The sequence below is a fragment of the Triplophysa dalaica genome, chromosome 13 (genome assembly GCF_015846415.1).
Source record: "Triplophysa dalaica isolate WHDGS20190420 chromosome 13, ASM1584641v1, whole genome shotgun sequence".
NCBI lineage: Eukaryota > Metazoa > Chordata > Actinopteri > Cypriniformes > Nemacheilidae > Triplophysa > Triplophysa dalaica.
This window is the reverse complement of record NC_079554.1, coordinates 16,642,585-16,657,931: the sequence shown is the minus strand read 5'-3', so window position 1 is coordinate 16,657,931 and position 15,347 is coordinate 16,642,585. Positions and strand designations below refer to the sequence as shown.

The 15,347-nt window shown below is 38.5% G+C and overlaps 2 protein-coding genes across 3 annotated transcripts; one reads left to right on the top strand and one right to left on the bottom strand.

Annotated features, from left to right (window-relative positions):
* Positions 1-346: 346 nt before the first annotated feature.
* fbxo16 (F-box protein 16) lies at positions 347-3,761 on the bottom strand. The gene is given in 10 exon segments (XM_056763886.1): positions 347-930; positions 1,059-1,275; positions 1,511-1,613; positions 1,717-1,782; positions 1,784-1,956; positions 2,038-2,202; positions 2,681-2,887; positions 3,032-3,067; positions 3,221-3,409; positions 3,627-3,761. Coding segments are annotated over 9 exon segments (1,077 nt in total). The 5' UTR covers positions 3,302-3,409; positions 3,627-3,761; the 3' UTR covers positions 347-901.
* Positions 3,762-3,828: 67 nt separating this feature from the next.
* Positions 3,829-15,166, top strand: fzd3a (frizzled class receptor 3a). 2 transcript variants are annotated; one of them, XM_056763885.1, is made up of 7 exons: positions 3,829-3,962; positions 4,715-5,171; positions 10,643-10,839; positions 10,968-11,985; positions 13,410-13,558; positions 13,794-14,039; positions 14,212-15,166. In XM_056763885.1, the coding sequence occupies exons 2-7, from the start codon at positions 4,977-4,979 to the stop codon at positions 14,462-14,464; spliced, it is 2,058 nt and encodes a 685-aa protein (XP_056619863.1). In that variant the 5' UTR covers positions 3,829-3,962; positions 4,715-4,976; the 3' UTR covers positions 14,465-15,166. The 2 variants fall into 2 exon arrangements, with proteins under 2 accessions (XP_056619863.1, XP_056619861.1); XM_056763883.1 differs by having other exon boundaries at positions 13,791-14,039.
* Positions 15,167-15,347: the final 181 nt, after the last annotated feature.

The following is a 15,347-nucleotide window of genomic DNA, read 5'->3' as shown; positions in this document are numbered from 1 at the left end:
GTCAATATAATTTGCCATTTTGTCTTAGTTTAAAACTGTTTACCTTCATGAATATAGGGGTCATGACTTTAACAAAACCACATTTAATTACGTTTAATCCATATGATTATAATTTTTGTTCAGTTAATAAACGATTTAGACCGATTTAGACCAAGACAAAATGTTTGCATAAACTGCTCAAACTAAAGTGTAAAGTTTTATCTAAAAAATATCCAAACCTGATTAAAATTCATATCAATAAATAGCTTTAAGGACAATGGTTGATATTAATAGTTTATAAAAAAAGTATTGACAAATACTCAAAGGCCAATAAATAAATGTCCCATGGCTACCAAACTAGGTTAAAAATAAATAAAGTAAAAGGTCTACATTTATCAGATTTTTCTGTTTCATATATTTTAACAAAAGATTCTCAATTTCCAATTTCAAATTTAATGGAAATTTTGGGTATAAATATCAGGGAAAAAGTCTGATCGTTTGTCAACAATACAACACATTCAACTTTTTATGGGGAAAAAGAATTGTAGCAAATCCATCCTTATGGCTCCATCCTGACTTCTACCAGTAACGAACTCAAAGGCTACGAGCCGATGGGGACCTCTACTGGCCACAAAAGGTGATACAAAATAAAGAAACAAATATTTATGAAAAAAAGAACAACTCTATTGTGCTGTTTGTGTCAATACACAAATAATAACATTATTATTAAAACAATTTAAGAAATAGTTAATAAATAAACTATATATGTATCATATGGTTTTTGGATGAGATATGCTCCAGCGGATAAACAGGTTCTGAGAATGAATGGACAGATTGATATCAGTGTTTTGCTATTGTAATATCATCCAGTAGATGGCCTTGTGTCTCCAGATTCATTAAGTCCTCCATGTGCAAGTGTCCTTCATGGCTGTCCTTTAAAAAGAGACACAGCTGGAAGGGAGAAAAAGCTTTTTAGACCAGTCTACTGAGAAATTACTTTGCATGCATGGTCAGGTTGACAAAGAAACTAACAAAGAAAAACTATATCTTGGTAGAATTGGAGGTACACGTGGTCTTACTTGGTGTGCTTCTGATAGATCTCTGTGATGCACGAATCCCACTCTTACTCAGTCGGGGCAGTGGAGGCCTCACAGGACCTGGGCGTATCCCTGCGTTCCACTGGGAAGTCTTTATAGATTCCTTGTGTTCTGGATGTGATTCCAAACTCTGTATTGCCCATTGTGGTCTGTTTTTCTTTTGCTTACCTGCTGTATTCAGGTCCAAGGACAAAAACATCTGTAAAAGTACACAGATTTATAATGATAAACTCCAATTAAGTAAAAACGTGTTTTCTCCCCAAGTACACATTGTCATAATTTTCCATTGTGCAGCACATTTCCATGCTATTCCATGTACAGTCTATTCAATATGCAAGGATGGCTTTTGGTTGTGAAGTCCCAGGAGAATTGCTTACATGCTCCTGCTTCCGTTATGAGAATCAACAAGGCACATGATAATTATTTTTGCTTACCAAAGATTTGGCCTTGCGCAGTTTGTATGTTGAATAAGATGGTGCATTTATTGCATTTTCCTGTTTTGTTGTATTGGAATTAAAATTATTGCCCTTTATGAGTCTAGAGATAAAGATAGAGTGGCATTACTGCTAAATGCACACAAATGCCAAAAATATTCAAACTTAATGAAAAATTAAAACAATTCTAGAGGTCATCCACTTACGTTGTTCTCGCATGCTCCACTGGGTCAAGGTTATCCAAGTAGTTAAAGCGAATTGTATCAGTGGGGGTCTCTCCATGGTGGTAGACCAGATTTCCCTAAGCCATTCCCATCTTTACTCGTCCCACGCAAACTCGATAGGAAAAGCGTTGAATCCTTGTGACCAGTCAGAGAAAATGACCCCTCCATCTCATTACTAATTACTTTCACCTCCGGGACAATGAACTCCTCCTTTGTAGTCACCTGGTCAAAACAATGAAATGTGGTGAAACACAAATTTCATTTTTTCAATTTTTTCTGTTATCTTAAATAGACTCGTCTTACTTTTGGCCGACTAACATGAAGCTCCCGCACCATCTCAATGTAATGTCTTTTCCATACACCTTGCTCAAACGGTGTGGGGGTAAATGTTATGTACCAGTCTAGTTTCAGACATTTAGGCATCCACAACTGGTCAAGCTCCACAAGGCTTTTCCAATTCCAGCTCACCTGCCGAACACAAAATTACAGTAAATAAACACGACATAAAGGAGTTACTTAAAAATAAATATTGCTTTGTATTACAATACTGAAATTGTATTGATTTCAGTATTGAGATTTTTCAACTAGAATTCAATTCAAAATATTGCTTCCTATTTCAGTGACAAACCACAGATCTTCTAAGAAAGGAATGCATCAAGAAACAACAACAAAAAAGGTTTTGCAGTGTAGAATATTATAATATAAATATTATTTTGTGCATTGCATAAACAGATTCCTGCCATGCCATTTATTCATTTATATTTATTAGTTTAACAATGTAATTTTAAGAATTTAAATGTAACAATGTAACAATGTAACTTAGAGCATTACGTTAACAACGCAAGGTTGTGGGTTCAATCCCAGGGGATTGCACATACCTGTGTATAAATGTATAGGATAAAAGCGTCTGCCAAATGCATACATCTAAATGTAATGTTTAACACACCTGTGCACACCTACAGAGGCTTCGGGGGTCCAGGAATGAAAATATATACAAGGATATGACCCTGGGAAGAACTCTGGTGAAGTCAACGGCATCCTCTGGTACGCAGCTGTCCAAAGTCTGTCTGAGATACTTCAGCTGGCTAACAGAGCACCTGGAGAAAAAATCTTGTAGCACCTGTTTCCGTTGGCTGTCTGCCCACTTCTCAAACTGGGACAAATTGAGATAGGAGCAAATGTCAAAAACAGAAAATTGTGAATAGAAAAAATGAAAAGGAATTGGTAAAATATGCAATTTAAACTTGATGGCAAAAGTAGAGTTGGCTATTAACATCACAATTTTGTAGTGCCTTACCCATTTTCCAAGCAAATTTCTTCTTTCTTCAAAAACCTACAAAAGTAAGTTTCCATAATTTGCACAAACCTCTAATATAAGAATGTTATTGTACAATGTAATTATATTATATAATGTAATGAAATATTATTTCACATTACAGGATGGTAAGGGCCGTTGTATTGTTTACACTGTGACTGTTGCACTTACATGAGCGTTAGAAAGCGGATGATTTAGAGGTGTCCAGGTGCTCAGTTTGGTCTGCATTTTGGTGCTGGATGCTTGTGGCATTTTTCAATAAAAAGTCAGACGTTTAGATTCAGCACCATCAAGCAGGCAGTGATTTTCAGCTTGGAAACAAAAACAGGAAACACACCTAGTAGAACACATTACAGTAACCTGCAAATGTAAAAAGAAAACACTTACAATCTGCAGCAAGCCAGCAAGGTCAAATCAAAATGATCATACTAGATGTCATCACAAGACCAGGAAATATTTCTCGCTTCTTGGTTCTACCGATGGTATTGATGGCTTTGACCGTTCAGCACCGCACAGTTTACCAGTCTCCATAGCAATCTCGTTCCTTCTCACTCTGCAACGCCCCTTCCAAACATACCCGCCCCTTTATCCAGGCAACCACCAATCAGCACCTCCAACTTCGTTTCATGATAGTGCGGAGACGCTCCTTGCTCCAGACGGCCTCTGAAGATAGCGATGGTGACATCCGACGGTGAATTCAAGCCGTTTTTTATTTACCCATACACGACGTTTGTATCTCATGTGTTTATTCACGTTTATGACTCATGTGACTTTATGTAGAACGGTACAATAATCGGTGGCGCGTCACCGTCTCATGCGCGCCCCCCGTAAAAACCTTCAAACCTGCAGAGAGACACACAGGGATCTTATTGTTAGAGAAGAGTGAGATTTCACACGTGAGACCACCAGAGAGGTAAGAATGATACATTGGCTTTTCGGATAAATTGTTTGTTGTATTTATATATAGTTGTTTTTATAGGGTCATAGTACACCTATGAGTAAATCACCGTTTTTTTGTAGTTTACAGCGCAGCGGCGACGCGCTTCGTCAAAGGATATCCCATCTGTTTATACAATTCCCGTTTTGATTTCTTTATGAACGCGCATAGTGTTAAAGTAAAAACACAGGAATTAATTTACATTTAAATTAAAATAATTTTAGTAAAAAAACATATTTTGTAAAGAAAAAACTTGTTTTGCATGAATCCGGTAAATGCAACACAAACGCATGTAAATATAGGTCTACTATATATTTTTATATATATACCAATTTAATGAATGCATGTATTTTATGTTTACGTTACGTTTGCATGAAAATAAATAGGTGTCAGACAGCCTACTGAATTAAAACTGGATAAACAAGATTTAGAAATAAGATCCAGATTTGTTTCATTTTGTTTCATTCCATTCCTTCTAAGTTTTATTTCTTTTTACTGAATACATTAGTTCCTGCCTGGTCCCTTAGGTAGTACACAAAAAGCATTTTATTTACTGCCACTATATGACAGGGCTTTTGATCAGGTATTGTTCACTTTCAAAATATTTCCCACGCCTTGGAGAATCTTCTGAAGATGTTTCATGTTTAAATAAACTGTCATCCCATTCATGAATAATTCATATTATTCTGCTCATTTGACATCCGATATTTTATGCTTTTCATCCACAGATTAACGATTGAGATTTTCTGCACAACGAAACCACACTGAAGCCCCATACAACCAAAACTGCATCTACAACAAATAATGGCTTGAAATGCAGTGAAAAGACCAGGAGTTAGTAAGGCACAGCAAAATGGACAATCAGACCATATCCTTGCAATTCCAGTTTTATGTCAATCTGCAAGTAATTTATGAGGAAATGGAGGAGCTCAGATTTTCCTGATAAACATTCATTTCTCTGGTCGCAAGCTTTGGAGTAAAATCTCAGTCATGGCCGTCATTTGGATGCTACTTAACATGCTTACTGCATGTATGGCGATCAATATGGAAGCTACTGGGAGCCACAGCATGTTTTCCTGTGAGCCGATCACATTACGGATGTGCCAGGGCCTCTCCTACAATACCACATTCATGCCCAACCTTTTAAATCACTATGACCAGCAATCCGCTGCTCTCGCAATGGAGGTAATGTATCTATCATCGTCGAGTGGCTGTTCAAATGACATGATCAAATTGCATTGCATTAATCTAGGGTTGTAACCACCATGATCTGATATCCATGTGATCTCAACAAAGTTTGCATCAATATGCTTTACGCATGGACGTTTATATTATATTCAAAGATGAATTTAGTTTGTTTGTTAAATCTGTATTATTATTAAAACTATTATATGTTACAATTGCTGTTCGACAGACAATTGGGTTCACATTACAGAAACGATTGAAGAGAAATTAATCTCTATTCTCTCCATTTTGCTATATCATTAATCTGAAATATCCAGTTTAAACATATTTTCAGTCCAATTTGTGATGCGGCGATGACCAAATTAGTGTCTTATAACTGTTTATGTAACAAGGTTGCAATACACAAGCATGCTAGAGTAAATGACACAATGCCTGCTGTTAAGAGCAGTTAAGGGTGCCTGGGTGCGTTGTTTACTTTGATTGCTTTATAATCTGTGTATCTGCATCCGTAACGCCTGAATTGATTCTAGCGGATGGTTAATCCTCTTTACTGGGAGGCAGCGTTCCACTGAGCCCACTGAGAGCAGCTGTATTATCTTGTTACAGTGGCCAGTGTATCTGTAAACACACAGCACTGTAAACGTAAAACCTACTGTCCTTAATCACAAGCTTTTGAATATAATTCACTGTAATCCAGCTTCCATAGAATTGGGTAGACGGATAAAAAGAGATGAAGAATGAAAAAAGGAATGGATGAGTTTAGTGCAGGGCAACCCTTCTGCTCATGCTCTTGTATGTTTGTATACAGTAGATATGTGGAGTTATATAACCTTTTGCACTGTACCACAAAGTGAGACTTTGTTAACCCACTTTTGCACAAAGGATTGCAAGATCAGTGCAGAAATGTGTTAAGATTTTACATTTTTATGTGTAGTGGTTACACATCACATGCATTTTATTATGTAATTATATATATATATATATATTTTTTTATAAATAGCGTTGAATTTGCTTTAAATAATACTAAACTATAGATGCACCGATACTAAATTTCTCCGCCGAAACCTATTACTCTGCTAATGCAGATACCGATAGTATGGTGGTTATATTAACTCGCATTTTCTAAATTCCGATGATTAAATTAATATTTCTTAATTTTCTGAATATTATTCATTCATATAATAGCCATTAAGATAGATTGAACATCAAACTGGTGATGTTTCTTAACATTATCTACACGTAGTGTACATATCATTTTCCTGTCCTCCTTTGATTGACAGGATGTATCGGCCCAGATCATTGGCTGTTTTTAAACTACGTGCCGATAGTGTGAAAAATCGCTTTTATCGGCCAAAACAATTATTGACCAATATATCTGTGCATCTCTATGCCGACCGTATGTATGTTAATCTTAATAGCGCTTTTGGCATGTTTCCTGTGAACAAGAAAATCCAAAGGAAAATTTATCAATTAAAAAATCTAAATTGAAGATTTTATATTGTCGCTTATTAACTGTGATCTGGTGATACATAGATTTTACTGTTTCAAAGAATGTGAAAACCATATATTTACTGGCAACCGCCTACTCTGGCTTCATAAAAGGAAAATTATAGGTCCTTGTTATCAGATTCCAAGACACTGCAGGACAGTGGCATCAACTTGCGCTGAACTCTGGGTAACCTCATTTGTGAAGTAGGACAGTTGCCTTAAAGGGAAGATATTCTGGGATTCGTGGTTGCATACCGTAATGTGTAGATTCCAAGAGAATGAGAACTGTGTGCGAGCACAGAGAATTCTGGGTAAACCCCAAAATGTTTTGCCATTGAAGATGCACTGATTGATGATGTTTGACATGTAGTTAATTTAAACTTCCTCCCCTGTTTGTCAAACATGCATGACCCCTGTCCTCTTGTTATTTTAAGCGTGGTGTAGTCATTAAGGGCATCTAGCAGTGATGATGCAATCTGGCAACTCAAATCGAACTCTATTGTGATCAGGTTTATAAACAAGTCTAGATTTACAAGATAGTAAACTTTTGTATTCAATACAAGTATCTAAATCTGACACTGAGACAGAATTGAAGACATTTGATTGATGAACTATTTTAACTAAATATCAAATATAGATAAAATTGAATGTAGCTAATATAATATATGAATATATAGAGTATAGAGATACATAAGGAACAGAATGTAAAATATGATACACCCAAGTGTTTAACATGTATAGATTTGTCCATAAGCACTTAGACAGTAATTATTGGAAAGGTTGACCATTATTTCCCATCCATATCTTCTTCTTTGTCCTTTGTCATTTTTTCTGTTCACTCCTCCTTTTTCCTCCATCCCTCCCCCATGCAAGGTACTGCGGTTGCTGGGGAAACCGATCTCAATTGTACTGCAACAAAAGAGCAGGCTTTCTCTCTCAGGAGGTGGTCGTCACTCGCACTCTGACCTCTCTCCATTAGACCCCTCCCTCAAGCCGGGTCATTTATGCATCACCGGTTGCCATGGTACTGAAGTTGAATGAACATTGCCTTAAGATTAAATAGTGATTGGTAGGGAGAAGAGCTTGGCAAGGAAAATTAGAATGTATATATGATTAGGAAACATTCTTGTTGTGTTTTTTAGAGAATGTATTAAAATCTTGACAGTGCACATCCACAGTTCTGGAGCTAAATGGTATCAATGAGCAGTGGGGGTGCACAGAGGCATATGTAAGCTTGATTTATGAGCTGAGGGAGGGTTAAAGTGTATTTACTTGTGAATGGACGCTTTGGAAAAGGTCAGGTTAGGTGACTTGAATTTCTTCTGTTTGCTTCCTTGGTTTTTTACAGTATAACCAAGTAGATATAATCGATAGGTTACCAAAAATCATTTTGATTTAGTTAGTTACACAATATTACAACTTGTACATTTTAAGAAGCAATTTTCGTTATATTAAAGGATAGACTTTCAAATTTTATTTTAATGTTGTATTAAAATCATACGGATTAATAGAGAAACCAAAATGTGACTTACATCCCACATCTAACTCTTCACACATTACATGTACTACTAAAAGACCTGAAATTGTATAAATTTTATGCATATTAATTCAAAACCTCACAATGTCTTAACTGTACATAAACCTTTACGCTTGTATAAGCAACTTCATGGACGAATATAGCTCTATATTGTATATAGCGTAGCAGTGGTATGGAGTCTTTAGAAACCTTCACATATAGTCTTTATCTTCTATCTGGCATACACATAAATGATCTGTGCTCAAAATTGTCTCTTTTGCTTTCGGCATGTTTACATCTCCACCATCTCTGCGCGTTTTGTTCCTAAATAATGTTCAGAAAAGCCCTCGAGAAACACAAAGACGCTGGCATGGACATTGAGTAGGAAGTGTATGTTTGTCCTTAAGGCAGCAGTGGGCGAGATGCACACTTTTCAAATTCATCAGATCATACCATTACATGTAATATGGCATGACAGCCACGATGATGTAATGTTTTTGACCAGATTGTCAAATAAGGGCACTCACTTTATTTTTATCTTGTGTAAAAGTCAGTGTGTTTCCACTCAATTGAGCTTAATGGTAAGGTAAGATTTTTTTTATCAAATGTGGTCACAGTGAAAACCATTGACGTCAACATGCGCACAGATCTATTTTCTCATACATTTAATACAACAATGCAAGTCACTCACATTGGTGACCCAGCCACCCCAGTGAAAACAAAATTTGAGATAAAAATCATCACATTCTGATTTCAAGCATTCATTTCACTATGATTTCAATTGTTGACATGGCCTTACTGAGTCAATATATAATAAAGTTCAGAATGTTCTTTGCATTATGTAGGAATCAGGACGATTTTATGTAATGACTTTAGATGGGTTTTCAAAGATTATCACATGGGGTTTCAAATCAAGCTTTAATCAAATAAGTTTATTGTTATTTTCTTTACTTAAGTTCATCTATTAAAATATTGATATTTATCGATAAAATATGATCAATTTAAGTCAATTTGATTATTGTGTGTAGTTATGTTTAATGGCAGTACATGATTAGTGTTTTAGTGTCTGATCGGCGAAATCTGTGCTCGTTCTTGTGTCATGTTGGGGATTTCACGGTATATACTGTGTTAAATATGGATTATGCATGCGGAAATGATGCCGGATTTAGATGCTTTGTGTCAAAATGGGCAAGCATAATATCCATCCTAATCCCTTTTAACAGACATTTTTGGTCTGGTGTGCGGTCAGTGACCGAGTGATTTAGTTAGTAATAGTTATTATACATCCAGTATATCATATACTGTACTTGAAGGCTGGATAGTCCCCCCTAGCCCTGGATTGTATTCAATGAGTGCTCAAAACTAATTTAACCATATTAAAAGAATTGCCACTTAGAAAAATCATTAAAGATTAAAAAAATAAAGTCAAAGAAACACAAATACACACTGTACATACACTATGATAGCAACATTATCATTTCATGTTAGCATCAATGACTGAACTTGTCCTAGAGAAAAGGGATTCAAATTAGAGCAGACAGACATTTTTACTCTTTTAATCGTTGTTAATGCGGGCTGTGAACGATAGTCAGTTCAGTTCCTTTTAAAATTTGACACAAGGGGGGTCTCAGAACCCCCACCCTACCATCACAAAAGCCTTTACTCTGCAGGGGTGGAGACATCATTGTCTATCTTTCTGGTCCTGGGTGGAGTCTTTCTCCTTTTCTCCCCAGGGATTTGCATATTTATGTTCGGCCCAAAGCTGGTGCTACTCCCAGAATGCCTCATGGTGTGTGGGGGCCTCACCAATAAACAGCATGTTTCTACGCCCCAAACAAAAGTCTCCTTAGAGAGATGAAGGAGGCGCATTACTGCTCACTGGAGATCAAATGTACAGTATATGGTATTGAAATCCAAACTAGCTGTTTTGGGATTCTGAAGTCAGCTAAACTCATTCTACTGTTTTTAAGATTGGCAAGAAAACTAGTGTAACAAATAAAAACATGTCAGCATGTTAATTGTTTAAATAGATTAATACTATGCCAGCAGGTTGTCAGTAAAATACCAGTGTACGTTTCTGAAAAAACTGTTGCATGTGGACATGACAAATTTTTAACATACTATTTTTTCAGTGCTTACTGTTTTCAGAAACAAAGTATGCACTAAATTTAGTCAAACAGTGTTTTAATGAAAAGCATAAAAATAAAATGTTTTGTCGTCATTTAATCACCTCATGTTGTTCCAAACCTGTAAATGTAGAACACAAAAGAAGATAATTTGAGAAATGTGTCTGTGGTTTTGTGTCCATGCAATGGTGGGCGATGTTGTTTGGTCACCAACGTTCTCCAAAATATCTTCTTTTGTGCTCTGCAGTATAAAGAAAGTCATACAGTTTTGACATGACATGAGTAAACAATACTTTTAATTCTTATGTTTTAATATTTATTTTTTGGTACCCTCTACCCAGCCTTTTCATCCTATGGTGAACTTGGAGTGCTCCACAGAAATACGCCCCTTCCTGTGTGCCCTCTATGCACCCGTGTGCACCGAGTACGGTCACGTGACCCTGCCGTGTCGACGCCTGTGCCAGCGTGCCAAAAGTGATTGCTACAAACTAATGGACATGTTTGGGGTCAGCTGGCCAGATGAGATGGAGTGTAGCAGGTACAAGATCCCTTTTCTAAAGTTCTGCATTTCCGTAAGACATCTTCGTTTAAAAAAAGACTACATCATACCCCATAATAGTACAGAATAGTCACCTCATGATCATCTATGTAATCTGTTTTTTTTAGGTTTCCAGAATGTGATGAGTCTTATCCACGCACCGTAGATCTGCTCCCCAGCAGTGATGGTACAGAAGAATCTCCTTCATCTGTTCAACGGGACTATGGATTCTGGTGCCCACGCGAGTTAAAGATTGACCCCGACCTGGGCTACTCATTCATGGGCGTGCGCGACTGCTCGCCTCCCTGCCCGAACATGTACTTCCGCAAAGATGAGCTCATCTTCTCCCGCTATTTCATCGGTGTGGTCTCCATTGTCTGCCTGTCAGCCACGCTCTTTACCTTCCTGACCTTCCTCATCGACGTTGGCCGGTTTCGGTACCCCGAGAGGCCCATCATCTTCTACGCCGTCTGCTACATGATGGTGTCCCTGGTCTTCTTCCTAGGTTTCCTTTTGGAGGATGGCGTGTCGTGCAACACTGCAAGCACGGGTCGATTCCGCGCCTCCACTGTCACCCAGGGCTCCCACAACAAGGCCTGCACGCTTCTTTTCATGACTCTCTACTTCTTCACCATGGCAGGAAGCGTGTGGTGGGTCATCCTCACCATCACCTGGTTCCTGGCTGCCGTCCCCAAATGGGGAAGCGAAGCTATTGAGAAGAAAGCTTTGCTCTTCCATGCGGTGGCTTGGGGGGTACCCGGGACCCTCACCATCACCCTTATGGCAATGAACAAAATCGAAGGCGATAGCATGAGCGGCGTTTGTTTTGTTGGGTTGTATGACCTAATGGCCCTGCGCTGGTTTCTCTTGGTTCCTCTGGCACTAGATGTGGTCGTAGGCGTGGTGCTGTTGTTAGCAGGCATCGCGGCACTAAATAGGGTCAGAATGGAGATCCCGTTAGAGAAGGAGAACCAGGACAAACTGGTGAAGTTCATGATTCGGATTGGAGTGTTTTCAGTGCTTTATCTAGTGCCGTTGCTGACAGTCATCGGCTGCTATCTGTATGAGCATAGCTACAGATCAGTTTGGGAGAACACATGGGTACAAGAGCGATGCAGAGAGTACCACATCCCCTGTCCCATTAAGGTAAGAATCAAATGAGTTTTTTTCATACGTTCGGACTGTAACTGAAACTTCTTAGGGACTGTTCAAGGAAGGGATAGTCCACCCAAGAATAAAGATGTCATGATTTATTCACTCTCATGTTGTATAAAACCTATACAAATGCATCACTCTTTCTTCTGTGGAACACAAAAGGAGATATTTTGAGAAATGGTTTTGGGTTCATACAATGAAAGTCAATGGGGGCCAATGTTGTTTGATTACCAACATTCTTCAAAATATCTTTACGTTCTGTGTGTGTGTGTGTGTGTGTGTGTATATACTGTATGTATATACTTATATATTAGTATATTTTCTTCAGCGAAAACCTTTTTATAAACCACTTAGTGAATTTGTTACTCATTTTACATTTTAAAACTTTGGCACTGAATGTATACTGTATATAAAACAAACAAACATAAAATTAATGAATATTAAAAACTTAATACTATTACAGTCTATTTAAATATGACATTTGAAGCTGTGTCTCAATGAAATATGAATATACCTAATGCCTGATGCAAAGCAACAGAAGCGTAAACAAACACTTAGACTCTGTTATGGAATGACTTCAGCTCAGTGAACATCAGGACCTAAGCAATGATGTTTATCCATATGAGTTTGTGCCTGAGGCTGTGAAGCATTGGTTTTAATGAGGCTCTGTCTACTGCAACTTGTGTAAAAAGAAAGGACATTATTGTGTCATGTTACAGTAACTCTGTAGTACACTGTATGAAGTGTCTGTGTTTATAAATGCTGTATTTGTGGGAAAGGCTCAAATTATCATCCCTCATAAGCAAATATATTTAAACTGTAGCTTTATAAGAAAATATAAGGGAGTTTTTAGCCATTTCTTACTCTTAAAGGTCCAATGTATGAAATGAAAAAAGACCTTTATGTATATAAATGAAATATATTTTACATAATATGCTCGCTCTCTGATTGTAGTATGCGTGCATTATTGTATTGCGAAAAGAAATAGTGGTGGAACATATGATATTTCATTGATGGCATTGAGTGTAATATGAATTAAACATGTGACGGTAATATATATAGATATAAAAGCAGGATGGAAACATTTAGAGCAGAAGAAATGCTCCATCTAGCATAAAAAGATGTGTGTGTGTGTGTGTGTAGAGAGAGAAAGAGATGACATGCCTGTGTGTGGGCAGCAGTATGTTTATGCCTGTGGCAATTGTGCAGTGAGCCGAGATAAAAGCACTTCCCATTCACACCACCCAGGGCTAAACATACATACAGTACAGAAAACTACTCACGCACACATGCACACACTACTGTGACGGGAAAATGTGCCCGTATGTTCTGATGACAGATTTAACTTTGTTTAGGCCTTACATTGTGTATTGAACTGCTTAGAATTTGAGAATCTTTTGCCGTTGTCTTCACAGGTAGAGCAGACAAGCAGGCCGGATATCGCGTTGTTCCTCATCAAGTACCTGATGATGCTCGTGGTGGGCATCCCGTCAGTGTTCTGGGTTGGCAGTAAAAAAACATGCTTCGAATGGGCCAGCTTCTTTACCGGGCATCGCAGGAAAGAGTAAGTTCCCTGTAATGTCAAAATCAATTTTGTGTTCCTGTTTTCGATTTTATATATCCCTGTGCCATCCCTGTCCCATGTATCAGGGCATTAACCTCCTCTCCTTTCCTTTGTTCCAACATCTCCACCATTCTCCCTGACTCCTCTATGCCCTCCACCTTCCCTCTCTCTCTTCCCCCACCCCTTCTTCACTCTCTCCCCACTTCACCACCTCCATCACCCCCACCTTCAGCAGCGCAGTGAATGAGAGCCGTCAGGTGCTCCAGGAGCCCGACTTCACCCAGCTCCTCCTCAGGGACCCCAACACTCCTGTGGTGAGAAAGTCTAGGGGCACCTCCACGCAGGGCACCTCCACCCATGCCTCCTCCACGCACCTCGCCATGTTGGACGAGCCCCCCAGCGCCAGCACCAGCCGAGCGAGCAGCGTGCGGAGCAAAGCCAGCAGTTACCATGGCAGCCTGCACCGCTCTCGAGATGAAAGGTGAGGCTGTATTGAATAAAAAAGGGCATTATGGGATTGCCCTAATGTATGTACGATGTGTGACGCTGCCATAGTATTTGTGTACAATATTGTATAAGCAATTTTTGACCGGGTGAAGCTCTCTCGTCAAAGATGTAGACGTCACTGAATCTCTCATTGTGTTACTCGTCAGGTACACAGCCTTTAGTTACCGTGGAGCTGAGGACCGATTGCCTCACGGGAGCACCCTGCGGCTTAATGATCCACTACAGCACTCTAACGTCAACCGTCTTGACAGCCACTCGCGACACGGCAGCCTGCAGCGCCTGGAGAGCCAATCACGGCACAGCAGCGTGCGTGACCTCAGCATTACTGCGCAGGCCATCCAAAGTGGCCCTGGCAACGGGATTCACCCCGTCGTGGAGGAGGATGGAACCAAGGCGTGAACCGAAATGGGGGAACAAATACAAAAGGCAAAATGAGAACGTGAAGAATTCACATTGACTCTGAATTCACATTGACTCAGATGTGTGTGAATGGCACAATGAAAGTATTACATTAATGAGCGGATTTATTTCAAAGGGACTTTGGGTAGGCCCTTCAAGCTATATGATTTTCCACTCCTCAATCTGGGGAAATCTAAAAAGGGACCTTGGGGGTACATGCACCACGTTGTACCAGTCAGCTTTGTGAAGAGAAGCAGCAAAATATTGTTTCTGCATAAACAGGGTTAAATGTAAGGGCTTCTTATGCATCATTCTGGGATGTCTTGAGGTGCTTACTGTTTGTTGTTCAGATGCTTTAAAATGTATGACCTTTTACCACTATGGACATGGTTTGAATTGCAATGTTTTTTTATTGTCTGTTGCACTTTTTACCATTTTGTAGGACACAACTAGTGTTGTATACTGACAGCCCTAAACATTCTGGGGTTGGACTGTTTGAAGTATGAAGGGAAAAATTCTCATTTTAGAATAGATATTGTAGACATTTTTCTGAAATTGGCATTTCAACCAAGCTCTTCTCTGTTGAGTTTTAGCACTAACATACTTAGTCGTCATATTCAATGTAATTTACCGAAAACTGTGAAAATGCTTTTTTTATCATGTGTCCATAAATAAACATAAATAAAAAATATCATCACTCCACACATTGATACTCATGTGTGTCACTTCCCTCTATTTATTGAATTACATCAGAGTGAGGATAATATAGTAAAGTATGCATAGTGGCCAATTATTTTCATTCTTTAAAGACTGACTTTCCACATTAAATACCTGTGTGCAAAAAGATTCTTGTTGCTTGTAGTAATATCCAATGTAGAATATC